We start from the raw sequence: 27,357 nt of genomic DNA, 5'->3' as shown, positions 1-27,357 counted from the left end.
ATCAACTAGTTAATTTTCATGGTATTTAGGCACAGAACCTGACATATGGCTTTGCACTGTTTTAACGACAGTGACTTTCTTGCAATGCAATTACAGAAGTCAAAGATTTGGAGGTCACACCTTTTCTGACAGACTTGACTTTATAACTGTCAATAGTCTATACACGTATGTAGGTTCAAAGGCAGCTCCTGGTCGGATATCTCTCACAATTTTATCGCCTAAAGCTGCAAGGCAAAAGAGAAGTACATATAAATAACAAGATGTAGACTGTTTTCTACATTATACCTTCATATTCTCTTCACACATAACTAGATTACTGGAATCCAAAATTATTTTTTACTAAGAGTTTTATAACAATTTTAGTGACTCAAGCTCAGAATTCATAAGATACAACTCTCTCACCTATAAACTTTTCTTAATTGAAATACATCTTACATCACCCTACATACTTACAGATGGCCTAGAGTAGTAACTCTTTTTTTACAGTCAACACCCTAAAGATTAACAAGAATATCCCCAGCCATCATAGAAGAACAATTCTAGTTCTAAATTTTTGTACTTTTGTATTCAAAGAACATTTCCTTAAATATTTTACATATTTCTAATTCTAATAGATCACTTTTCCTCACTGCAGAAAAAAAACAGCAAAACCCCAGACAAGAAACAGTTTGACAGCACGTTCAAACTAATGGCAATACAAGGCCTCAGAAACTAGATTTGAAAACTACACAAGACAATAAAATGACCTAGAAGCATAATAAGTTGCATAAGACAGTAAGATTTGGTTTACAGAAACAAAACCTAAGCAGCAAACCACAGAAGTGTCTGAACTGTTTGGAAATCTCTGGAACAACCAGCTCCTTTGATATTTTCTTATAATGTTACATAAACACATTCCTGAAACAGGTTTTTATTTCTGTAAGTTTGTAATACAAGAGATTTGGTTTAGAGATTGAAAAAAAAGATACCTACAAGATAAAATGATTTGCATTTAAAAAAAGTTCTATTCCTCACTACATAATCATCATTGATCCTAAATACATATTAGCAAGGATTGTACACTTCTAGGGTTTAACACTGAAATAGTGCATAGGATGGAGAGGAATTAAGAGTTATGATAACATGCCTGAAGGCAATCTCTAACTGCTAGAGAGACCTATTATGGCCCTATTTTGTTCCAAATAAATACAAGTGTTTAGTATTTAAGGAATAATGATAGAATTGAGCAAGTTGATAAGCTAAACAGCTGGAAATATGTAAAGAAGGAAGCAAAGTAAAATCCAGTGAATATCAAATGATTTTGTTAGAAAGGGCATGTTCTTAGAAGATATCTTAACAATTAAGCTAACCTTCAACAAAAATTATTCTTATTGCACTTGTACATTTGATCTACCAAAGAGAAGAAAAAAATAAGGTGCAAGACCTATGACTTCTTGACGCAAATCACCAGTAAGAAAAAGCGTTAACACTGGCAGAAATACAACAGCAAACTTCTTAAGATATCAAGAAACCCCAGAAGTCCAAAGAGCCATGAAGGGGATCAAGCACCAGTATTTAAAGGTCTTAATTACACGATTTAAGACTTTTCTCCCCCTATTCCCACTCACCTTGTTTTGCTTTAGGAGGTACAGGCATATTAGTGAACTCATTCATTAAACGAACACTGGAACAGAACGGAAGGAACAACTAGACATGAGCAGCAAGTTAAGACTGAGAAGGACAAATAATAAAACTAGATCACTGTCAAAAAATAAAATAAAATCAAAGAATATCATTATGAAGTCTGAGTAAAGTTCAGACAGAAAAATTAACCTGATCATTGCTTATGAAACCAAGGTGTTCGATTAGTTATTGCAGCTCTCACTGTTCATTTTTGCATATTAAACACCATTTAAAACTGACATTCCTCAGGCAACAGGAAGGATCATCCTTGACTAGGCAAGCAATTATAAAATACCAAGCTCATTGTAAAAGCCATGTATCACCAAAACACACAGACAAAAAAGACTTCTGGATACATACCACCCTTCAAGAACTGCAGTAAATAATTTGTTAGATATTGCTGAATGAGCTTAGTCAGATCACAGATTCATTCTTTTTTTAACAAGCTACTTACAAACTGTCTATCATTGGTGTTGAGGTACATGGCCTCTGCAATTTTGAATACATTGGAATGGACTTCATTAAATGATACATTGGAGGACAAGCAACCAAGGCTTGCAGGGTCTATGCAGCGGCATTAAGGAAATATTCAGAGAATGTAATCTGCATATTAACCAAGTTATCGATTATATTTAAAATTATATGCAAAGCAAAGCTAGCTCTATTATGTAGACCAATCCAATAACTAAACTGGAACAGATGGATGGACTTTTATCACAATATTAACAATGTACAGAAGTTATACTAAAAAAACCCAGCATCTTGTAACATGCAGTGATTTCACTGACACTTAATAATGTCAAAACTTTAATTTAAGGGGAAGGAAAGATTTAATCTAGGTGCAGGAGAGGAAAAGAACTTTCATAGGAAAGACTTGATAATATAAACAATCTGAAAATTGGCAAGTGATAACCTGTAACATGTTTTATGAAAAGAATGGCAGCAGCCAGCTAACAGGCTTCAAAAATTAAAAGGTGATGATTCCCCCCGTAACCAAACCAAAGCAAAAATACCTGCTGTGATGTGAAATTCTGCAGTGTAAAGAAGAGTTTGGAATAACCGGTAAAACTACAGTGTATGTTGGGAGGAAATACTTTAAAAACATAAAAATCCATGCTACTTGGTGAGAACAGTGAACACAGGAAATGTATTAGAAGACCTGAGAACAGAGGAAATTACAAAAAATGCAGCAATCTCAATAGCTAGAGACATATTAACTTGATCCCTACAGCATGCAAAAATTGAGTTACAAATTCCCATGTAACATTTTAAGACTGAGAAAATGGGAGCTAATACATGAGTGCAGAACTAGTTATGTAAGATAAAAGCTGAAGTTTAAAGCACAGTGGCAGGTCTGGAAATAGGCTATTAAGTTCTGCAATGATCAGTCTTGAAACTGGTCTTAATATTTTTCTCTAGCAGTACTAGAAGTATCCTAATTGTCACTTGCAGTGAGCCTCTGCTAACATAGGAGATATAGATATATTAATAAAAAATATTATTAAACTATCATAATACAGCACTGAAGAAGGCTGATTTCTGTTACCCAAGGTAAAAGTTATTTTTGCAGGGGAATACAATTCTAATATGAGTAAGCTAATCTTCCATCCTTCTGCAAAATGATTTAGACACTGCATTTACAGTGATATGATCATGACTGCTTGCTCAACAGAAAAACAAGTGACCCATTTACCAAATTTCCAAAACAAAACGTAAGAGTAAAAATAGTTACTTCAAGTACAAAAGAGAAATAACCATGTAAGTTGATGCACAAAGAGCCATGAAATTACTAGAAATTACAAGAAGGATTTCAGTCATGAGAAAGTTCTGAAATATTTTGACAGAGGGAACAAACTGCAAACAGGATTGTGCAACCAAATGCAGGGGGACCCTGAACACAAGGTTCAATGATCCAAAACACCTGTGGATTTCTAGACACTACCCTTAAACACTTTAACCACAGTAGTAGGATATGGAAAAACGAACATTTTATAAAATACCACAGCACTGTACCAGCTACTAAGAAGGAGAAAAATACCTGTTACAGCTGAACCCAGGACAATAATCCAGAAAAATCCTGACAGATACAATATACTAATTTTAAGTGTATTTAATTTTTCCCAAAGTAAGGATACAGCATTGATGTAGCACCAGTTTCCTTTGTTGATCAGCCCTCGTGGTTGCAAAGACACTGGTTTATGTATTAGCCTTACATTTTCCAGTATTTCTGCAGAATGAGAAACAGTAAATTGAGCCTCAACAAAATACACATGCTAGCCATCAAAACAAGTATCTGCTGCTGCATTACAAAATAATTCAAATAAATCAACAAGATTCCCAGAAACTTCAGCAAGTAATTTTTACTCCATTTAAACACTGCTCATATTTCAAATCAGACATATTTCTTCAACCAAAGACAGACTGGAATTTGGGTCAGGAGGATGCCGATACAAAAACTAATCATCATAATTTCAGAACTGAGAAGACCTGTTTGTTTCTATTTTCCTAAAATCAGATATTTTTATTCATATAGATACATATATAGATATAAAATCCCATTAGCTGCAATCCCTTGCCACCACTTCTATGTATTCCCCAAATCGCTTTGCTTTGAAGAGAGATGAAGCTGACTCAGCAGTCTCCATTTACAAGTTTCAACATGCACTATCTTACACCAAAAATAGCTTAGTGCAAACAGGACAGGCAGACGTTAATGTTGTCTTCAAAACAGCATGTTTTATTTACCAGTTTAAGACTTCCAAAACCTCCAAGATAACAGGCTTACATAATATAATGCCTACTGCTTTCCTGCTTTCAAAAACTTCAGCAATGGCCCGAGTTTAAAAATTAGAAACCATTGCACATAAATAAGTCTGTCTCAGTTATGAAACAGAGAGCAATGGGGGGAGTTTTTCCAGGAAGTCTGACCTGTTATTTACGTACCTAAATAAAAACTGTTTAAGGAAAATATTGGATCTGGTATATTTTAAATTTGCAAACTAAGGATAAGAAGCATACAAGACAAAACAAAAATTGCAAATAAACACAGCAATTGTCTACAAATAGTGTTATTTATTTTTATAATAAACATGAGGGCCTCTAAAGCCCTTATATGCTATGTTGCATAAACTTAAAGAGTTTGAGCTGTTCACTAGAAGGTCTATCTAAACAGACAAGATAACATGACATAGGTGGAAAAGAAGAGGCATTAAGCCACAACTAAGCAGAGGAAGTGGCAGAATTGCAAACAAAATCCATGTCCTTCTACTTCCAAACTCTCTCTTTACCTATAAGATCCCATTTCCTGCTGACACCACCAGTTCTAACCAAATAAAACCATACAAAAAAAAAGTTTAAAGCAGTCTTCTATTACATAAAGAACCTGCCACCTGAAAGGGCAGACAGCAAAATGATGTAAAATAGAAGATGTTAGCACCTAGTGCTGATGTAGATGAAAATTCTTCTGCGAGTACTGAAATAGATGTTATTAATTATTGCTCAAGTATTTCAGAACTTATTGTTAAAGCAGCAGTTTGAAACATGATGTGCACACATACAATCTTTCTGTTAATATACCTAAACACAGTTGAAAATTAGGATTAAAATAACGAAAAAAGTATTTATATTTATATGTCTATTAATAACTTTGTGAACTGTATTTTTTCCCAATTTTTTGTATTAAAATATTATTAGGACCTTTAGCATCCTCTTGTGGCCATAAACCTGCTTTGTAAACAATGCTTATAGCAATTGGTGAGCTTTGTTTCCTTTAACATAAAGAATTGTTTTGTGTACAGCAACTGCATTCAATACCACATTTTCATTTCACATCTAACATTTACACAATAACTAAAAATTCTTACAAGAGTTATCAGAAGAAAAATATGCTTAGAACTATGAGAAAACCTTCTTAAAATTTGAAAGCCTGTTGGAAAGCACACATCACTTATTAGAATGAATTCACATTCCCTTTGGTGGATACTGACTGTGGCCTTGATTTGAAAACATATCTGGAACAGTATTACCATGTTTAGAAATTTCTGTTGGTAAATAGAAAATGTTTTGCTAAGGTTCATTCACAGGGTGATGGTGTTATAAATACCAGTCAAATTAAAAAACAAACAAAAAGGTAATTCCCTAATCAAGTCCAAAGTTTTATTAACCAATTTAGGAGAAACCATGTGGATATGGTCTCCATGCTGAAGAGATACATGTTACAAATTGGCAATTTAATACAGCTTGAGACTATTATTTGGCAAATATTATCTACATTGCTCGATCTCTCTTCAAATCTGGACAATGCCAGGACAACACTGCTGGATAACCCCCCCCAAAACCAGTTTCTGCAAGAATGCCCTTTGATGGTACAACAGACTAATGAAGTTGCTTATAAAAAACCCCAAACCTTGCACGCCTCCATTCCACAACTACTTGCTCTAGTGCTTACCTAGCTTTATCAATAAGAAAACATTTTCTACTGTGTAACATTCAAACACCTTTGTTACAAATTAAACTAAGTAAGACTTGTCTTGTTCACTGCAGTCTTGGGAGAGCAGTGAATCATCGCCTTCTTTATGAATTTGTGTTACATATTTGAAGTTACATCCACGATCACTCCAGCAATCTCATCTGACACAAAGTAAATCCAAATTTTCCATGTTTGCCAAAAGAGTATGGTTTTCATATCTTACTTCTGTTTTCACCACTGCACTGTTACATCTTCCTTGAGAAGTAATGCCCAAAGATGGCATTTCCATCAAGTTCTCAACAGCAACAACAGAATTATATTTATCTTCCATATTTTCCATGTAAATTGGTATTAACACACACTGGAAAAAAATTTTGCCTTCTTCAGCTTTACTAAGGACACTTATCAATTCCCTAGAACTTCCAGAACCTTTTATTCTCTAATACTATCACCAACCATTTGTTCCTTGTACTGTATGCTTCCATTTGATTTCTGTTCTGGTGTATCCTTCCATACTTGCATTTATTGGCTTCCCCTCTTTCTAATTTAAAATCATTCCAGATTTAGTCACATCTTAAGTGTTTGTGTTCTTCATCTGAAATTCTGCCTGCTGTAAACAAGTTTTACGTGCACTGTTAATTCCATCATCCACAATGAAAACACTGCAAGAAAACATGATTCAGAAAATCTTTTTAGCTTTTCCCACTGAAATTTTTCCTGAAGTTACCAAGTACAGTTAAAAGAATAGCCAGTTTTTCCAACCGCTTATTTCCTAAGCTTACTTAGAACATTATATAGGGCATTATTAACTATCATAAGGTTATGCATCAGAGGGTAGTAACTGTGAAATGTGGCAAGTGAAGCCCGAGTTTTGGGGTTTTTTTTAACAAATACAGACCATTTATAACCTTACTACCCCTCAGAAACACATTATTATGTTTGTCCTAGCATCTAAATTAGGCTAAGGTGTATAATTAGTATAGTTGTCCCTTTCTAAACGTGCAAGTGTTGTACATGTACTTCTCTACCATTCTGATGTTATCTGCCTTGAGTTTTGCCAAATAAACATCAATGGTTCATGGTTTGCTTCAGAAGTTGCTTTAACTTGCTCACTGATGTTGCCAGTGAAGCTTCTCACCACACACCTTAGCCACCTGTTAAAATTAACTCTTCAGTATTTTTTTGTCATCAAGATTAACATGAAATTTGTCCAGTTTATTTATTTTCTAGTTCTGATCATCTCCTTATCTTGTACAGCTTTTGTTTAAATTTGAGGACTAAGAAAGCACAGATGTTTGCAGGTTGAATCAAGCAGCATTAAACTATCTTCAAGGTGCCTGTGAATCTTTAACCTACCTTGTAATAGCTGCTGAAATTAAGGCACAAACCAGCAATGTGTCTTCTTGTGTCCTGAGCATGCAATCTAAATAAAAACTGTACAGAAGAGCCTCGGAGCTCCAACATTAAGTCAGAAGATTTGCTAGTTTTGCTTGTTAAACTCAATATACTTTAGGTCTGGATTTCACCTGTGTTTAGCACCCTATGGCACTTGTGGTCAAAAATTCTTTCCCATTGGCATGAGTTGAAACTGATGAATTCCCAGCAAATCCAATAACAGGATCTCAACTCAGCCACACAGAAAACAAACAACACAATCAGCAGCTACCTACACAGTGGTGTTAACCTAGGCAGAAGATTTTATATTAAATATGTACAGAACAAAGCAAATGATCTGCCTGGAAATCATAAATTGAAATTCACGTAGCACATTTTTGAGTGTGGGTATATGAACAAAGTACTGATGCATCTACTTTCCAAACAACAGAGAATATTAAAAAAAGAACAGACCATGAAGTCAGTCACCTTTTTCCACAGAGCAAAGCACCTATTACATGGCATTCAGATCTTTAAGTGAACATTTTAGACCAAAACCAGTAGCATCTGAATTACAGCAATTGCAATAATATAACTCCTACCTAAATCTGTGACAATGAGAAGATTAATTCCTTTTCACTGGAAAAGGATCTATATTCAGATTATTCCCCTGCAAAACCAGCTAGCTAATAGTGAAGGTGCAGAAGAAAACTGTCTAAAAATTACATCACTATTTAAATACATTAAAGACAAAATAAAAAGCTCTGCTCCCACCTGGTGGCAAAAAATAGTACAAAACCAGTAGAAGTCTAGAAAATAGAAAGTTAACTTAAAGCTGAAGCAACTTGGACAAGATTAAAAAACCCCAACTTTTTCTTCTATGGCAAGCAATTCTAGCTTTACAGTTGTCATAAAATAGTTTTAACTTAAAATTCATTACCAAATGATGGCTTAATATTTTAAGAGTTCAACATCCTCTACATGTATTGATTCATACAAACCATAATCACCTGCTTATACATATTTTTTTAATAGTCAACTGTGTGTGTGAGACACCTAAGTGAAAAATACACAGAAATATAAATTTATTCTGACAGCTTTCCTCTTAAGTAATGAAACAGTTACTGAGTAAGGAGAGGATGAGAAGCAAGCATATACTTCTGGGTATTCTGTACAGAAATATCCAGGTCAGCCTCTGGTTAGAGTAGAAAACTTGACTTGAAGCTGTCACACACAAAAGGCCATTGTACTCGTACATTAGCTTGTAGCACGACCAGCAGGACTTTGCACAAGCCTTTTCACATGCAGACTATTTTACACATTCAAAATAATTATTTTTGTTCCAACACTCATGAGTCAGTGACACAAAATGCAACCAACTGGATATTTTTCTTCATGTTTTCTGACTGAATCTGCAAAACATGATCTCATGCACGTTCCAGCATTTCTCATTAGAACCACAAATATGACAGGACCAATTGTCAAAGCCTTTGTATCACGCACTGCCTTTGCTGATGTACCCTCTGGACAGTTCCTTATGGTTCTTCTTGAACAGGCAATAGCTAGCATTGTTTCTAAATAAAATAATATTGTTTATAATAGTTAAGGATAATTCTTCAAAATTTGACAGACATGCACCTCAAACAGCATGTTGATAAATTAAAAAAAAAAAAAAAAAAATAAAAAGTTATTTCCTGAATTAGAATTTCCAAAGTAAGACCTATTTAAGCTACTGTACATGTCCAGGAATTTCAGCTACTTTGGCATAAATACATTAATACTCTCCCCTTCTTGTAATGAAACGCATTACAAGATTGTAAATGCTGGATAATATAACACCATTTTCAGAACAAACTTTTCAAATGTATTCTCCATATCACACACCAGCCTATTTAAAAATCACAGATCACTTAAACACAGTTTGACACGTAGTGATAATTTTACTGTATCCGGGATGACGACATGGTAATGTCTCATTGGGATGTTTACTTGGGGATACAAAACTAGCTTTAAATTACATCTTTCATGCAGTGTTTGAACAGACATCTTACTAAGAACATTAACAGAGGAATCCTCTCTCTTGATATTACATACTCCTGCTTACAAGCAGAGTTAACACCCTTCCAGTGTAACATCCACTCGTGTGTATTAACTATACCTGCAATCTTTATGGCTACAGGATCCTCTGAAACTGGAACAGGTCCCTCTTTGACTTCAACCTGGTTTTCAGGGACCAGAGAAGATGTGGCAGGAGGGGTATACTTAGTCTCAACATAGACCACAGATGTGGAAGCAGAGGGCTTAGAATTGTGAAAAAGACTAGCCCATGATTTTGCAGGCTGGTTAATAGGGACTGATCCTGCAACCGGGACTGCTGCCTCAGTAGGTGAAGCTTCCTCAGGCTTAGCTTGGTCTGAGTCAGTGCTTTCCACAGTGTGCAATTCTACCCCATTGGCAGCTGTGTCCTCACCAGAAGATTCAAGTGTTTGTCCATTAGTAATGCCAAGATTTTCAGTAGTATCAGTACCAGCATAAGACTGTACAACAGCTGTCCTTAAAGGGTTATCTCTGCCAGTCTCTGAGGGGATGCAAAACTGTTCAGAATTAGTAACACGGCATACCTCAGGCTGCCCTGCAGTCCTGGTATTGTCTAGTGTGCTAGAAACAGAATCATCAGAGACAGCTTCATTAATGAAGTCCACAGAGTTGTCCGGGCTGTTGAAAGTCCTTGGTGTGGCCAGTGAGGGTATGTCTCCCGTCAGTTCCGTATCCTCCGTGCTTATACTGTTTAGTCCCAGGGAATTTGCATGACCATTTACAAGAGCTTCTGTGGGAGTGATGCCATCATTGACATCTTCCAAGTAACTGTAGTATCCAGGTGGTCTTTTTTTCTTCTTTTTACGCTCCCTTTGTCCAAGACCATCACTTTCAGCGTTACAACTGCTGTCCAAAGCGAGGTTTGGATCAGTGAACTGGCAGTCAATAGAGTTGTAGTTTGTTTCACTGAGAGCATCATCAGGGGTTTTCTGAGCAGGTGCACAACCAAGAATGAATTCTGGAGCCTGAGGATTAAGAGTACTTGAAATACTATAATCTATGTTATTTAGTACAGATGACTGTGTCTCAATAACTTCATTAACACCAAATTCAATTCTCTGGTACTCTTCCCCTAGACAAGAGAAAGGAAACCTGAATTAGTGAATGACATCTAATCAAAAAGCTACAAAAAAAAACCATCATTTTGTTAAAGATAACAGAATATGAGTCAGATTTTCTTAAACAGGGTATGTAATTTCCTAAACCACTGCACAATTCCTGCATATAACTAGCACCTATTAAATTCACCTATTAAGAAAAACTATTAAAGCCCAATGACTTTAGCAATAATCTGTATTAATTACTGGATAATTGTGTATAAAATGCGGTGCAATGTTGTAACTTCCCACTTCTTCTAAAGCCAGTCTTTTCCACTGACAATTACAAAATCCAAGCCTTTACCTGTTTAACTTTTAAAAATAATTTCCACATGTGGAGTTTGGTGTTGGGGTGGGGTGGTTTGGTTTTCCTGGTGTGTAAAGATTTATCATAATACTTAATAACTGAAAAAGTTTGCATTAATTGCATGGAAACAAGGCAATTACATCTTTTGAAACTCTAGGCTAAAAAAAAAATTATGAACAGGTTTGGGTTTTTTTTTGGTTGGTTTTTGTTGGGGTTTTTTATTTATCTATCTACCTTGGAACTTTGACATGCTCTTTACAGAAAGGCTAAGAAATATTCTCCTGGCAGGCTACAGTACCACAAAATATCGTCAGTCACAAAGTACTGCAATTTCATGGAACTTAGTTTCATAATGCATGTGTGGTAACTAGCAGCACTGAATACTTCAGTTACAGCTATTTTCATAACTATCAAATAAAGAGATAAAACTGGTGAAACTGAGCCTCAGAATGTTAAAAGTAAGCTCATGTTTTAGTACTTAAAAGTTTTGTAGGTCTTTCTAGGATATGTATGTTACTGTCTCAAAAGACATTAATTTTAATATTTTCTGTTTCCTCAAAGACGAGGGAGCTAAAAAACACATTTCAGATTTTTAAGACTGTTACTAGAGAACCAAACAACACGAAATACTATTTCCAAAAGGAATATAAGTTGATGCACCACTAAACTTTAAGGATTTTGTGCAACTTACATTATGTACAACGCATCAGCACATGTATACTTTCAAGTATACCACTATATTTTGGTTCATTTCCTTAAAAAAAAAAAACAAAAAAACCCAAAACCAAAAAAAAGCACCAAACAACCAACCACCACCACACCAAAAAAAAGCAAACAACAGTTGGGGGGGGGGGGGGGGGGGGGGGGAAGGTTATTTGCACACCTAAGGAAATAATTCTATGGGAGCAGAGAGGCTAGCGGAGAATGTTTTGATAGATAACTGTCAATGTAACTATTTTGAAACACTCCAAATACTTTCTAGAAAAAAGTCTGCTGATGAAAACTTTAGCTTTAGAAAAAAAATTTGGGGAAAAAAAAACCAAAAGAAAAACAATCTACAGAATACATATTTAACAAACATTGTGTGTTGAGGCCTGACTTACACATGCAATACCAACATATTATGAATTAATGAACAGATATACATAATACAGTGTTAACTGCTTTTCTGTTTTGATCTATTAACTTAACTGAGAAGTAAACACATTTCACTTATCAATTTCAATCCTGCTGCCAGTCAGACTAAAGGAAACAAACAAAAAAGATGAAGAAAAACTCTCCATACCCATCTGATTTCTCTAAATCATGTTAACAAGAGCCTGAATTTCAAGTTTTCTTCACCTCTCCGCTACACTCATCAGAAATCATTCTATAACACCATGCCTGTCAATCCACCATTCAGCAAGTACTTCTGCAATCACTGACTAGCTATCACAAACCAGAAAAGAGGGCTTAAGTTTCTTTTAATAAAAATCAGCAGCCTAGAGGCAGGGAGGTGGAAAGCTGCTGCCTGATACCCACTTAGAGGGAAGGTCTGGGAGATCTCAGGCACCACCTAGCTGGTTAGCAGCAGTACTAATTGGCTACCAGTCCTGTTAGGACACACACAGCTCAAAACTAGCCACAGCTTCATCTGCTTGCAAATGCAATGCACAGGGTTTTAAGAGATATGGGACACAAGTCCACAAAAAAACTATTCCTCATTAGTTCTTCTGCTTATGGAGCAACTTGTTAGTTCAAGCATGAACCAAAAGCTAGTTCTCTACCCTTTGTTACAACAATACAAAGCACAAGGACTACTGACAACACCTAGTATTCCTCCAACCATGATAAGAATGCATTACTGAGCACATTTCAAATCCCTACCAGTTCAAAATAATCTGGGACTTTTGCTTCTTTTCCAAAACCCCAGTTAAAAACAAAAAAAAATTAAATTGCTTTGAAACAAAAAATGTGGTGAGTTAAGTCTACCACAGCCAAAAGTCAAAGTGTTCACTTATGCACTCCTCTCCTGCTCCTCTCCAGCAAGCTTCCAGCTCTTGCGGCACCAAAAGCTAAGATAGCAAAAGCAAAAATAATCCAAGCAAGTATTTTTTTCCTGGTTTTAGTGCATTTTACAGTGTTCTGTACACTAGAAAAATCACAAAAGCCAACTCGGGACAAGTGAGGAGCAGAAAACAAAACATCCCTTTTAGCTGAAAGTGCAACATGAACATCATAGGCTAAAATCTTGCCAAAAGCATAACCGATATTCTAGCATTTAACATACAAATTAGGAAGTTACAGCTGAAGAATTAAACTTCACACCCTGCAGCAGGATTAGAATAATAAATACCAGTAGCTACTGTACAGTTAGTCTATGGAATGATTGGCAGAAGCTCATTTGCCATAAGACTGTGTCAGGTTTGTTTAAAGAAAATGAGAGGTAATTTTTTCTATTTGTTTTGACTTTCCACTTGGCTTCTGGGCATCTTTGTTTCAATCTAGTTCACAGCGCTGTTCCTGAATGGACTGAAACAGATATATCTGTCATGAACAACATGACAGACACATTAAAACAAGTATCAACAGATGCTCCAAGAACAAAGTCTATGTACTATAGTGTCCTAGGTTCAGCTGTAACAGTTATTTTTCACCTTCTTAGTAGCTGGTGCAGCGCTGTGTTTCGGCTTTAGTCCGAGAACAATGCTGATAACACACCCATGTTTTAGTTGTTGCTAAGTAATGTTTACTCCAATCAAGGACTTTTCAGTTTCTCATGCTCTGCCAGTGAGGAGGGGCATGGGAAGCCAGGAGGAAGTAGAGACAGGACACCTGACCCAAACTAGCCAAAGGGGTATTCCATACCACAGCATGTCATGCCCAGTATATAAACCAGGGGGAGTTGCCCAGAAAGCCCAGATCACTGCTCGGGTCAGGCTGGGTATCGGTCAGCAGGTGGTGAGCAATTGGATTGTACATAGCTTGTGTTTATTGTTTTCTTTTCCTTTCCCCTTTTAGTTTTATATTCTCTCCCCTTGTTATTTCCCTTATCATTATTATTAGTGATAGTAGTAGTAGTTTTGTATTATACTTTAGTCACTGGACTGTTCTTATCTCAACCCATGGGATTTACATTCTTTCGATTCTCCTCCCCATCCCTCCGGAAGCAGGGGGAAGGGAAAAAAAGTGAGGAATGAGCGAGCGGATGCGTGGTTCTGAGTTACCGGCTCAGCTTAAACCACGACATGCAGCAAAAGCTGTGAATACATATACTAATTAGTCTGAAGAGAGTTCTGCATATTAGAGCTTCATCTGCGATGTAATTATTCCTAGTAAGTATTAACAGATCTAATTCCATGATAAAGTTAAATAGTGAAGAAAAGTATAGAAAAAAAATTATATGGGGAGTAACACGGTCAGTGGGCACCAACTTCATGTAACTATAAATACTCTGCATAAGCATAGCATTCCATTTTAGTTTCTACAGCTTCTTATGCAGCCATCACAGTGATAATATACATGCACAGTACAATGCAAGCTTGTTAAAGACATTTTTCAGGCAAAAATTAATTTGAAGTCATTACCCAATCTCAGGGCTGAGAGGGTGTGGTGGTTTGAGCCCAGCCGGTAACTCAAAACCACACAGCCGCTCACTCACTCCCCCCCTTCTTCCTCCCCCCTCTCCTGGAGGGACGGGGAGGAGAATCGGAAGAATGTAACTCCCACAGGTTGAGATAAGAGCAGTCCCGCAACTAAGGTATAATACAAAACCACTACTGCTACCACCAATGATAACAATGAATAGTGAAATAACAAGGGGAGAGGATACAATTGCTCACCACCCGCCGACCGATACCCAGCCCGACCCGAGCAGTGATCTGGGCCTTCCGAGTAACTCCCCCCAGTTTATATACTGGGCATGACGTGCCGTGGTATGGAATACCCCTTTGGCCAATTTGGGTCAGGTGTCCTGTCTCTGCTTCCTCCCGGCTTCCCCAGCACCACAGGAACTTTATCCCCCTCTACAGGACGTAAAAGTTCTGATTGGGCTGGGCCAGCCCTGTTGGCAGATCCCCTAGTGCTGACCAAACAGGTGACTTTTGGTAAATGTGCAGCCCAGTGTTTGAAAGTCCCACCACCCATTGCTCTCAGGGTAGTTTTTAACAGCCCATTGTACCGTTCGATTTTCCCAGAGGCTGGTGCATGGTAGGGGATGTGATATACCCACTCAATGCCATGCTCTTTGGCCCAAGTGTCCATAAGGTTGTTCTGGAAATGAGTCCCATTGTCTGACTCAATTCTCTCTGGGGTGCCGTGTCGCCACAAGACTTGTTTCTCAAGGCCGAGAATAGGGGTCTGGGCAGTGGCGTGGGGCACAGCGTATGTTTCCAGCCATCCAGTGGTTGCTTCCACCATGGTAAGCACATGGTGCATGCCTTGGCGGGTCATTGGGAGTGTGATATAGTCAATCTGCCAGGCCTCCCCATACTTGTACTTCAGCCATCGTCCTCCATACCAGAGAGGCTTTAACCGCTTGGCTTGCTTAATTGCAGCACATATTTCACATTCGTGAATAACCTGGGCAATAGTGCCCATCGTTAAGTCCACCCCCCAATCAAGAGCCCATCTATATGTTGCATCTCTGCCTTGATGGCCTGAGGTGTCATGGGCCCACCGGGCTAAAAATAATTCACCCTTATGTTGCCAATCTAAGTCCATCTGAGCCACTTCAATCTTAGCAGCTTTATCCACTTGGTTGTTCTGGTGTTCCTCAGTGGACTGACTCTTCGGTACATGAGCACCTACATGGCGTACCTTCACCACCAGGTTCTGCACCCGAGCAGCGATATCTTGCCACAATGCAGCAGCCCAGATGGGTTTACTTCTGCGTTGCCAGTTGCTCTGCTTCCATTGCTGCAACCACCCCCACAGGGCATTTGCCACCATCCATGAGTCAGTAGAGAGAAAAAGTACTGGCCATTTTTCTCGTTCAGCAATGTCCAAGGCCAGCTGGATGGCTTTCACCTCTGCAAACAGACTCCATTCACCCTCTCCTTCAGCAGTTTCTGCAACTTGATGCAGGCGTCTCCACACAGCTGCCTTCCATCTCCAATGCTTTCCCACAATAGGGCAGGACCCATCAGTAAACAAGGCATATTGCTTTTCACTCTCTGACAGTTCATTATATGGTGGGGCCTCTTCAGCACGCATCACCTCCTCTTCTGGTGACATCCCAAAATCTTTGCCCTCTGGCCAGTCCATGATGACTTCTAGAATTCCTGGACGGCTGGGATTTCCTCTTCGAGCTCGTTGTGTAATTAGTGCAGCCCACTTACTCCATGTAGCATCAGTTGCATGATGTGTAGAGAAGACCCTGCCTTTGAACATCCAGCCCAGCACAGGCAACCAGGGTGCCAGGAGGAGCTGCGCTTCAGTGCCAATCACTTCTGAGGCAGCTCGAACCCCTTCATAGGCTGCCAGTATCTCTTTTTCAGTGGGAGTATAGCTGGCCTCGGATCCTTTATATCCCTGACTCCAAAAGCCAAGGGGTCGACCTCGAGTGTCCCCTGGAGCTTTCTGCCAGAGGCTCCAGGTAGGACCATTCTCCCCAGCTGCGGTATAGAGCACATTTTTCACATCTGGCCCGTTCTGGACTGGTCCAAGGGCTACTGCATGAAACATCTCTCATTTAATTTGTTCAAAGACTTGTTGTTGCTCAGGGCCCCATTTGAAATCCTTCTTCTTCTGGGTCACATGATAGAGAGGGCTTACAATCAGACTGTAATTTGGGATGTGCATTCTCCAGAACCTCACAACACCTAAGAAACCTTGTGTTTCTTTCTTGTTCGTTGGTGGAGACATCGCTGTTGTCTTGTTGATCATGTCTGTGGGGATCTGGCGACATCCATCTTGCCATTTTATTCCCAAAAACTTAATCTCCTATACAGGTCCCTTGACCTTATTCCGGTTTATGGCAAAACTGGCCTTCGGCAGGATTTGGATTATCTTCCTCCCTTTCTCAAAAACTTCTTCTGCTCTATCATCCCACACAATGATGTCATCAATGTATTGCAGGTGTTCTGGAGCTTGCCCCTGTTACAGTGCAGTCTAGATCAATCCATGGCAGATGGTAGGGCTGTGTTTCCACCCCTGGGGCAGTCGGTTCCAAGTGTACTGGATGCCCCTCCAAGTGAAAGCAAACTGTGGCCTGCATTCTGCTGCCAAAGGGATTGAGAAAAATGCATTGGCAATGTCAACTGTGGCATCCCACTTGGCTGCCTTTGACTCCAGTTCATATTGAAGTTCTAGCATGTCCGGTACGGCAGCACTCAATGGTGGTGTGACTTCCTTCAGACCACGATAGTCTACTGTTAGTCTCCACTCTCCATTAGACTTTTGCACTGGCCATATGGGGCTATTAAAGGGTGAGCAGGTCCTGCTGATCACTCCTTGGCTCTCCAGTCTACGGATCAGCTTATGGATGGGAATCAGGGAGTCTCGGTTGGTGCGATATTATGGCCAGTGCGCTGTTGTGGTCGCAACTGGCCCTTGTTGTTCTTCAACCTTCAGCAACCCCACAACAGAAGGATCCTCTGAGAGACCAGGCAAGGTGGACAGTGCTTAATTTCCTCTGTCTCCAAGGCAGCAATACCTAAAGCCCATCTATACCCTTTTGGGTCTTTGAAGTACCCTCTCCTGAGACAGTCTATGCCAAGGATGCATGGAGCCCCTGGACCAGTCACAATGGGGTGCTTTTGCCACTTCCTCCCAGTCAGGCTGATTTCAGCTTCCAGTACAGTTAACGCTTGGGATCCTCCTGTCACTCTAGAAATATAAATGGGTTTCACCCCTTGATACCTTGATGGCATCAGAGTACACTGTGCACCGGTATCTACTAGAGCCTTATACTTCTGTGGGACTGATGTGCCAGGCCATCTGATCCACACAGTCCAGTAAACCCAATTATCCCTCTCCTCCACCTGGCTGGAGGCAGGGCCCCTCTAATAGTGATCATAAGATTGTCCACTTATGTCTTGTAGAAAGGGATTAGTATTCCTTATCACAGGAGCTGGAGTAAAATCAGCTCTTCAAATCCATCTGGAAAACTCCTCACTAGAGACTGGAGCAGCAGCTTTCCTGGGAGGATCATCCTTGACCAGTGTTCTCCTCTTCAGTTCACGCACCCTTTCCTCCAGAGCTGAGGTAGGTTTTCCATCCCACTTTCTCATGTCTTCTCCATGATCCCACAGGTAAAACCATAGCGTGGCACGTGGCGTGTACCTCCTGTATTTTCTTTCTCGAGCAGTAGGGCGCCTTCTGTTAATAGCTGAGACATGGGTTGGTACGCATGGGGAGCTGGACAGATCAGATAAATCGTCTCTCAATTGTTTGAACTCCTGGGACAGTTTTTCCACAGCTGAAAGGATGGAAGGGGTGAGATGATTGTCTTCGAACTCTCGGAGTTGACGAATCAGGCAATCCACTGTTGGTGATATTCCGTCATTCCAGGTCATTGATGCCAATGTGTGGGCATATGATGATGGCGCACTCCGTGTAAGTTTCCGCCACATGGGTCGTGTACATTCGACTTCATCTGGATCTACGGATGTGTTCCTGGCATCCGGCCTCCGATAGATCATCTCTATAATGGCTGATTCCCTCAGGGACTGGATGCCTTTCTCTATCGTGGTCCAGTTGGCTGAGCGACTCGTAATATCATCTTTGTAGGGAAACCTTTCCTTCATAGCTGCCAGGAGCCGCCTCCAAGGACTGAGGGCTTGCTTCTCTCTTGCAATCGCTTTGTCAATTCCTCCTTCCCTAGCAAGTGATCCCAGCTGCTTGGCTTCCTTACCTTCTAGTTCGTGACTGTCGGCCCCATTGTCCCAGCATCGGAGCAACCAGGTGACAATGTGCTCCCCTGGAAGATGGGTGAAATCTTTTTGCATATTCAACAGCTCGGTTGAGGTCCAGGGTCGAGAAGTGATCTCTTCTTCTTCCTCTTCCTCTGACCCACGTAGCAGTAACTCTTGTTCAGATGCTGTTCCGTGTAGTAATGGCATTGGGTCTTCATCTTTCTTCGCTTCGCGGGTTGCTCTTTGTGCCTCTCGTTTGCTTTTGCTTGCAGGGGCAACAGACATTGTCACAAACTGGCCATTTGGTTTAGCTGCAGTGTTTGTTACTGTGGTTGGAGTGGCTGCAGTGTCTGCCACTAGGATTGGAGTGGTTGCAATGTCTATTGCTGGAGTTGGTGCATCTGCTGTGCTTGGGAGTTGAGTAACACCAACAGCTGCATTGTCTGTTGCTGTTGGGGTTTGAGTAGCTGTTCTGCTTGTCACTGGGGTTGACGTAGCTGCTGTACTTGGAGTAGCTGTGTTGTCTGTCGTGGTCAGTGTTTGAGTAGCTGCTGTGCTTGTAGTTGGCATAGCTGCGTTGTCTGTTTCTTTGCCATCAGATCCAGAGACATTTTTTTCCCTTTGAAGGTGCTGGATAGTGTTGAGCAGGGCTCTGTAGGCGTAGGCCAAGCCCCAGCACGTTGCCATGATTTGTCCCTCTCTGGTATAACCAGGATGACAGCACACCTCGTTTAAGTGTTTTACTAGTTTTTCTGGATGTTGCACCTGTTCAGGGGTGAAGTTCCAAAGCACTGGAGGGGCCCACTGGCCTAGATACTTGCCCATACTATCCCACACACCCTGCCACTCATGACTGTCCAGCCTCAGGGAAAATCTCTTGGTGGTCCTCCTATATCGTCGTCTAACCCTAGACCAGATTTGAACCCGATACTGCTTAACTTTCGAGATCAGATGAAATACGGTGTTCCCAGGGTGGGATGACCGTGGGTAAAAAACAGTCCGTATGTCTGCCAACATGCTGATCCCCAGCACAATCAGCAGGCAGGTCTCAAGGGTATTCAAAGGCCATCCAAAACCTTCAGAACTCTCAAATGCTGCTGTAAATAGGCTGGTGGGGGTACGGGGGGTGAAAGAGAATGCCTCCTTCATAGGTTGACCCCCCGAGGAGAAAAAAAAAAGATATGCAATTGCTAAAATATTTCATTATATACCTCCCAAAGTATAGAGGGGATGGCCACGCTGGAAGCACAAACCAGACCAGTTTCATAATCAATGAGTCTATTGTATTACAAGTCATTACCATGAAGTACAGTGAAACAAGAACCTTAGCCCAGGCCCCCCAGCCGATAAACGCTAAAACAGCAAATAGTGGCTGTAAGTAAGGTACAACATGCTGAAGCTCTGAGATCAAGTCCAACAAGTCTGAGAGCCAAATAATCACCATTGTGATGAGTAGTAACAATGAATGCTTATCACAAATATGATTAGACACAGTCTAGTCAGATCTGTCGTTATCTCAACCCTTCGAGCCCCACGTTGAGCGCCACAAAGAACTGTCGTGGTTTGAGCCCAGCCGGTAACTCAGAACCACACAGCCGCTCGCTCGCTCCCCCCCCCTTCTTCCTCCCCCCGCTCCCGGAGGGACGGGGAGGAGAATCGAAAGAATGTAACTCCCACGGGTTGAGAAAAGAGCAGTCCCGCAACTAAGGTATAATACAAAACCACTACTGCTACCACCAATGATAATAATGATTAGTGAAATAACAAGGGGAGAGGATACAATTGCTCACCACCCACCGACCGATACCCAGCCCGACCCGAGCAGTGATCTGGGCCTTCCGAGTAACTCCCCCTGGTTTATATACTGGGCATGACGTGCCGTGGTATGGAATACCCCTTTGGCTAGTTTGGGTCAGGTGTCCTGTCTCTGCTTCCTCCCGGCTTCCCCTCCTCCACGGCAAAGCATGAGACTGAGAAAGTCCTTGGTTGGAATAAACATTACTTAGCAACAACTAAAAACATCGGTGTTATCAGCGTTGTTCCCAGGCTGAAAGTTAAAAAACACAGCACTGCACCAGCTACTAAGAAGGAGAAAAATGACTGCTATAGCTGAACCCAGGACAGAGGGGTTCTCTCAGGTCTAGGAATGGTCTGAAAAACATTTGTACAAACCAACTTTCTGTATGGCTAGTGAACATTAAAAATCTCGGTCTTAAAGAACAGAACTTAAATCCATAGTTAGACAAAGCAATATATGACTGGACACCTCTGTCATCAACAAGAGACAATTCATACCATATGGTCCTTTTAATGAACTTTTCAAACTCCTATTACAACTACTCAGGGTCCTAAACCTGGACTTGTACTGAAGCTCCTCAATTTTCAAAAATGTTGTCTATCTGCTTTCACCTGTTGTCCTTCTTTATGACTGGCTCTTATTTTCCTTTATATGCAAGGCCAAAGTTGCTAAGCATAATGATCACGTGTTCTTAAACATTCACATGTGCATTTTGGTCCTCTTAAGTACTTTTTAGAACTGTCCAGTCAGACACTTGCATTATTTTGAAGGAGATCTGGATGTCATTTGTATCACTCATATACATCTGGGTAAGTCTCAGCTTCCTTGCTCTACCCTGGTTCAGGGAAAAGAAAAAAAAATAAAAAAGCAAGCACACACCAATTTACCTGCTGCTTAAAATACTGTTGATGTTTGGTTTAAACTATGTAGAGTGATGATCACATAACAACTCCTACTTAACTGTCAATTTTATATAGCTATGAAGTAAGGCCAGGTTGTAATGTGTATGGGTGAGGACAAGAATAGACATATGACTGATACATTTTTAAAACAGGAACTCTGTAATGCATTTTTACATCGAGTCATACCTTCACCAAAAAGGGGAAAGAAAGGATTTTCCAGGAAAATGGCTGAGCCAGACAAAAAAAAGAATCAAAGGGAACACTGAACAGAGCACTGCTTGCAGAGCTGTCTATAGGTTGCAACTGCCAGAAAATACTCATGCTAAATGCCACACTAGTTACTTGTTTCTTCAGTACAAGTTCTCTAGCAAGCTTCAGCCCCCTGCATTTTTACAGCTACATCCCACAATATTTCAAGCAAGGCACTAAGACTGTCTGGTAGCACAATCAAGGAGTAAGCACATCTACCCTAACTAGCTGAAGTTCAATGCACTATTTTCAAATACTCTCACAGATCTCATTCAATAAAGGTGTTTAAAAAAAAACCACCTGCCAAATATACACATATATACCTGCTGAACGAGTTCTAAAGATTAAAGAGAAGCTGTAGTGAATCTAAGGGAAGTGTCACAACCTTGAAGTTTAAAAAAAATGGATATTGATTTCTTACCATCATGAAACTTACCTTTGGACTTAATACCACATGAAACTGTTTCATTGTATGGGGGGAGCTGTACAAAAAAAGAAATGAAAGAAAAAGCAACTCTTAACATTTGATACCAGTTTCATTTGAAACATCTGAATCCTTTAAAAATAACATCATTGGTAAGGTCTGATTTTCTGAGAGTATATCTTAAACTCGTGTTTCTATATTTCTCAAATCCCACACTGTAGCTTCAAGTGTCCTTTCAGATTACCACAATTACTGAAAGATAAAGATTATCTTGGTTACACACCATAGGCTCATCAACTTCTCAAGCAATTTACCTCACAGCATCAGGATCTTCCTTCATCAACAGTAACTCACCATGATTTCAAAACGAGGAACATATCCTCTTTTTAGACAGAAACTAAGGTTGAACAAGTGACCTGTGAAAGGATGAAACAAAGTTTTGCACAGACAATAGTTGCACCTAAATTTTTCGACTCTCAACCTGGTTCAGCTATAGCGCTGTCCTTGAAATGTTTCAGCTAAGGTGTATTCTTAACCACATTCAACAGAAACAAAAATTTTTGATCATCAGCCTAAGCATAACCTAACCACAGCATATATTTATAAACCAGATAGAAACTATGTATAGTATAAAACACTGGCATCATTTTATAGTCTCAGTGGTCAATAGAACCCTTGCTATTGTGTAACCACAGGTGGGCAATTTCTAATCCCCCCCTCACCTGCCCACAAACTACCCAGCAGCTGAAAGCCTTCTCCTGTGCCTGCATGAACTGGGAGGACATTGCTACACTGCAGTCCAGCAGCTCCCTGGGTAACAGCTGAACTATTTCTGCAGTGGGAGATAAAACATTGAGTATGGTGCAGTTTTATAATGCTATTCTAAATATTCATTGTAATGGTGTAACAAATATCAAAGGTTTCTCCATCGAAGTCTTCAATTCTCTAAAGTTACAGATACTTACATACTGCCTTCTTAAAGCACTGCAGACAGCAGTGCATAGGAAGTGGCAAGAAAAATATTCCTAAAATTCCATTATTAAAAAGCACATAAAAAGATCACATACTGTAAATCAATTTATAAACCATAATACATCTTAATACATTAACTTTCCAGGTCAAAAATGAGAATCGGTGGGTCAGAAAAGGCTCCAATCTGTTAAGAGCCTATTATCCATATTAATATTGACCACAGTTTCAATATAATGTTATAGTTAGAGCTAAAAAAGTTACTCGGAAAGCCTTCAGTCAGCAGTTTATGATAAAACTTGTAATTCTTGTTTTTCTCCAATTCAAAAGGCTTAAGAAAATACAAGGGGGGGGGGGGGGGGAGAGAAAAAAAGAAAAAAAAAAAGAAAAAAGAAAAAATAGTGCCCCTACTGGTTCCCCATGTATCTGGTTAATCAACAGCACCTTTGCAAAAGCAGAGATTTAGATTTCTGAGTTGACCTGTTTCATACAGCTAAGGTCATCTGAGTCATCTCAGGCAACAGGTATCTGATATAACATATATTAAGAATGCCATGCATGAAGAGACATTCTAGACAGCTTTTAGCTTTAACTAGTCCCTTGCCTCAGTCCACCCTTCAGTCTATAGGGTAAGGGACTTCAGAAGGACACTAGCATCAACAGACGCTGGGACTCCCAGAACTGGCACTGCCCCCAACAGAATGTATGTCAAACACCACTGCAGTATTATAATCTCAGCCTTGTCCTTCTTGAATTTCACCTTATTTTTTTTCAGACCACTTTCCTCTGAAATATCTGCACAGTGTAAAACTAATAAGCATAATTTTTATTTCATCATCCAGATAATTGAAACATTGAACCAGATCAAGGACAAACTTAAGGAACATCGTTCAACACAGGTTTTTTATTTTGATAACTAACCAGTAAGTGGTACACTTGAGACGGTTATAAAATGAAGTAAGACTGGTTCTAGTCCTGGAGGTTCATGTTTCCTCAACATACTTCTTGAGAATAGCTTTATAGAAGTCAAGGAATGATGTTTTCATCTTCCACAATGTAAGCATTAGCACAGCTGACGTAGGACACTTAAGGTGACGCTAGATAGGATGCAAACATCACACTGCTGCTACTGTATTTAATGGTGGGAAAACAGCAATACAGGCAGAAGAAACATGTACTACCTGAAAATCTATTCTGCATTACTTCCCATCTACCAGAGAAGATACAAAGCTATCCCTAAAGGTAAGTAGAAGCTCTCTTTTTCTTTCTAAACTTCCCCACCCCATTCCCTTCATGCATCTTTATTGTTTAGCAGTATACTATACTAATTATACTTAGAAAATTAAGTTACAGGAAACTAAGTCACATTAACAATGGTCATCAGATTTGTAAAATGCGACAAAAGGATTTCCCCTTCTATAGTTGGAAGTGTTAATTTCCTTTATGTTGAGGGGGGGGGATGGAAGCATGACTTAAATGTTAGGAGGAAAAACATGGAACTTGACCTAGAGAAATATTATTTTCCAAGCCTGGAGATTAGGACAATGGCATAATACTCTTCCCTACAAAGGAAAATGGTTTCTTCATTCTCTACCAAGAACTACAAAGAATAAGAATCTACAATACTATCTGTAGTATGTTATGTACTCAAACACACAAAGACAACTGTTTCCACTCTGTGGTTCTCGCTGCCACTGTAATTAGTTCAATATTGATCCATTTCTCAGACCTCATGCACAGCCTTCCTTGTAAGCATAGCTTTGATGGTTAGCAGTGCTCCACCTGCCAAAAAAATACTAAGAATCCCTGTGCTTCCAAAGGCTCACAAGACTTAGAAGCCCACCTTACAACCGAGAACACCACTGAAAAAGTTTTCTCTACATGCACCTCAAAGCTGAGGTACCAGGGTGAGACAACTCACTTTCCACATCCTATCACTACAGTGTCAGCTATTCCAGCTCTGGAAGGTGACAAGCAGAAGGTAGAATAATTAATTTCTTATTTCTAAAAAATTACTTAACATCCACATAGATAGAAAGATGACTCCTGTTCAATATCTGAAGTTTGTAAATTAGCAAGTTAAAAGAATGATAAAGAAATAATTGTAGTGTTATATTTCAAATACACACAAAGAGATGGAGCTTTAAAATGTAATTTCTAAAAGAAGTTTAAAGTAGATCTTACCTCAACAGAGCATCGTGGAGTCACAAAGAATTGATTAAATTCATCAGGACTGAACTCTCCAAAAATGTACTAAAAATAAAAAAGAAGTATCTTTGTTAACGAAGGATTTATACGCAATACAATTAATAAATTCATTATGAATTCTATTAAGACACTAGCATTCCAAAAGATCTGTGTTGGGAGCCAGAAACTCATCTGTTTGCATCCCAACTCTCATCTTCATTCCTTCCCAAGTCTTTAGCAAAGTACTTCAGGCTCTAAAATTGTATACAATGCATTTTCCTTAAAATTCCCACTAGAGATAATCACAGCACAAACTGCACTTCATCCTTTGACCAGTCTTAAACCAACATGTAGGGTGAGAAATTGCATCAGTTCATGTAAGCCCTAGGCACGCAGTGGTTTACCTTCCAAAACAGGTACTTACCCTTCACAACAGGAAAAAAACCCCAAGAATTACTTTTCCAGAGTTCTGCTAAACTAATGAGTTACACAAGACTAATGCTACCACTTACCTGAGCACACAAGCAAAGAACTGAAACTGCCTAGGTGTAGAAAAATTCACAAGAGCTAAATATCGGTTTTGGTACAGCTACTCTCATGATTCCGTTATCCCTGTGCCTGAAACTCCACAAAATGAACCTAAGATGAAATGTCTTTTCCCAATATTATCTTCCTGTACCCATCTAGATATTTTGCATCTATATTTTTATTAAAAAAAACAAAACACCACCAACACAAAAAAAACCCAACCTAACAAGACCACCAAAAAAAACCCCAACCAAAAAACCCAAATCACCAACAAAATGAGAATTTATATTTAGTTTCCAGAAAATGCAACATTCCCAATAAGAAGGCCTCACATGTTGGCATTTCATAGCACCCGGAAGCTTCTATAAACTTCCAATCCAGTTTTAATTCACTGAATAGCATCTGAATATCCAGGACAGCAGAGGGATACTGGGACAGAAAGGCGGCAAATAAGAAATTGAATAAACTGACAAAATAGACAAAGAGAACTGGAAAATACCAGTAATAACACATTCTTGGCATGTGGAAGGATATTCACATTAAGAGTCACTAGTCACAAGTATTATGGATATGGATAAAAGCAGGTCAGTTTGGTCCAGTACATTAGAGTTTACCACTCCTTTAGCGTATCCTAACGGTCATTTCAGACAATTCTTTGCTATCCTCCACACTTCCAGCAGAAAAGCTTTCAGCAGTGTCAAGTCTTGCTTGTGGTAAATCCTTAGCTTGGCTGCTTTTCAGACTTTAGGTGGTTTATTCCAATAAAAATCATGTACTTGCTGTTTGCATGACTCACAGCCATCTACATTCATAGATCTCAAAGGTTAAGTTTAACCTAAATTCCACAGCAATTATAAAATTCAGTTTGCTTACACAAAAATTTATACATATATCACTATTATGCGTGGAAAGACTTTAACCTTCAGTGGTTTAGTCAATAAACGATTCTAAAAGTCAAAATAAAGTGGAACATCTGTGACAAATGTTTCAAGCACCATGACACTGAGACAGTACGACAGTACAACACCTAAGCAGAATAGGATCCCTAAAGTGTACACAAGTGAAAGGCTTCACAGTTCCTGGTACTCAGCTTATGCTCTCGATATAACCAAGTAATTTTTATTCATTAACTTAAGAGCTAGAATTTATCATATTCCAAAAACATGCCTAAGAGAAACACTTGCTGAATAACAACTAAATTATGTTTATAGGAGGTATTTTTGATGCAGTCATGCAGCAAAACAAAACAATAATCTCAACTACAAACTATTAAAAGTTATATGAATTCAACCCTAATTCCTCCATATTGTGATTGCATTTATCAACATTTTTAACTGAGGTTTCAGAGCAAAAGAAAGTGCTTCATTTCTAATCAGTGAACACAAGGCAAAAGTTAAACAAAGTGATCATTAGTACTATCTTAAGACAGTAACCAGACTTGGAATACAATCGAATCACTG

The 27,357-nt window shown here is 39.3% G+C and overlaps 1 protein-coding gene across 2 annotated transcripts in view; it reads right to left on the bottom strand.

Moving 5' to 3' along the window:
• LOC115619054 (ubiquitin carboxyl-terminal hydrolase 10-like) overlaps positions 1-27,357 on the bottom strand; it is a 58,004-nt gene that overhangs the window by 13,295 nt on the left and 17,352 nt on the right. Inside the window, exons 2-8 of one of the 2 annotated variants that reach the window (XM_030511071.1) lie at positions 25,367-25,435; positions 22,211-22,271; positions 9,663-10,673; positions 3,798-3,889; positions 2,117-2,226; positions 1,608-1,663; positions 121-224 (exon numbers count right to left, since the gene is read on the bottom strand). In XM_030511071.1, coding sequence (XP_030366931.1) covers positions 121-224; positions 1,608-1,663; positions 2,117-2,226; positions 3,798-3,889; positions 9,663-10,673; positions 22,211-22,271; positions 25,367-25,435 — 1,503 coding nt within the window. The remainder of the gene's footprint in view (positions 1-120; positions 225-1,607; positions 1,664-2,116; positions 2,227-3,797; positions 3,890-9,662; positions 10,674-22,210; positions 22,272-25,366; positions 25,436-27,357) is intronic. The other variant, XM_030511072.1, reaches the window with a different exon arrangement.

The sequence above is a fragment of the Strigops habroptila genome, chromosome W (assembly GCF_004027225.2).
Source record: "Strigops habroptila isolate Jane chromosome W, bStrHab1.2.pri, whole genome shotgun sequence".
NCBI classification, from domain to species: Eukaryota; Metazoa; Chordata; class Aves; order Psittaciformes; family Psittacidae; genus Strigops; species Strigops habroptila.
Note: the sequence above shows the minus strand (reverse complement) of the source record. Positions and strands in the feature narration are given on the sequence as shown.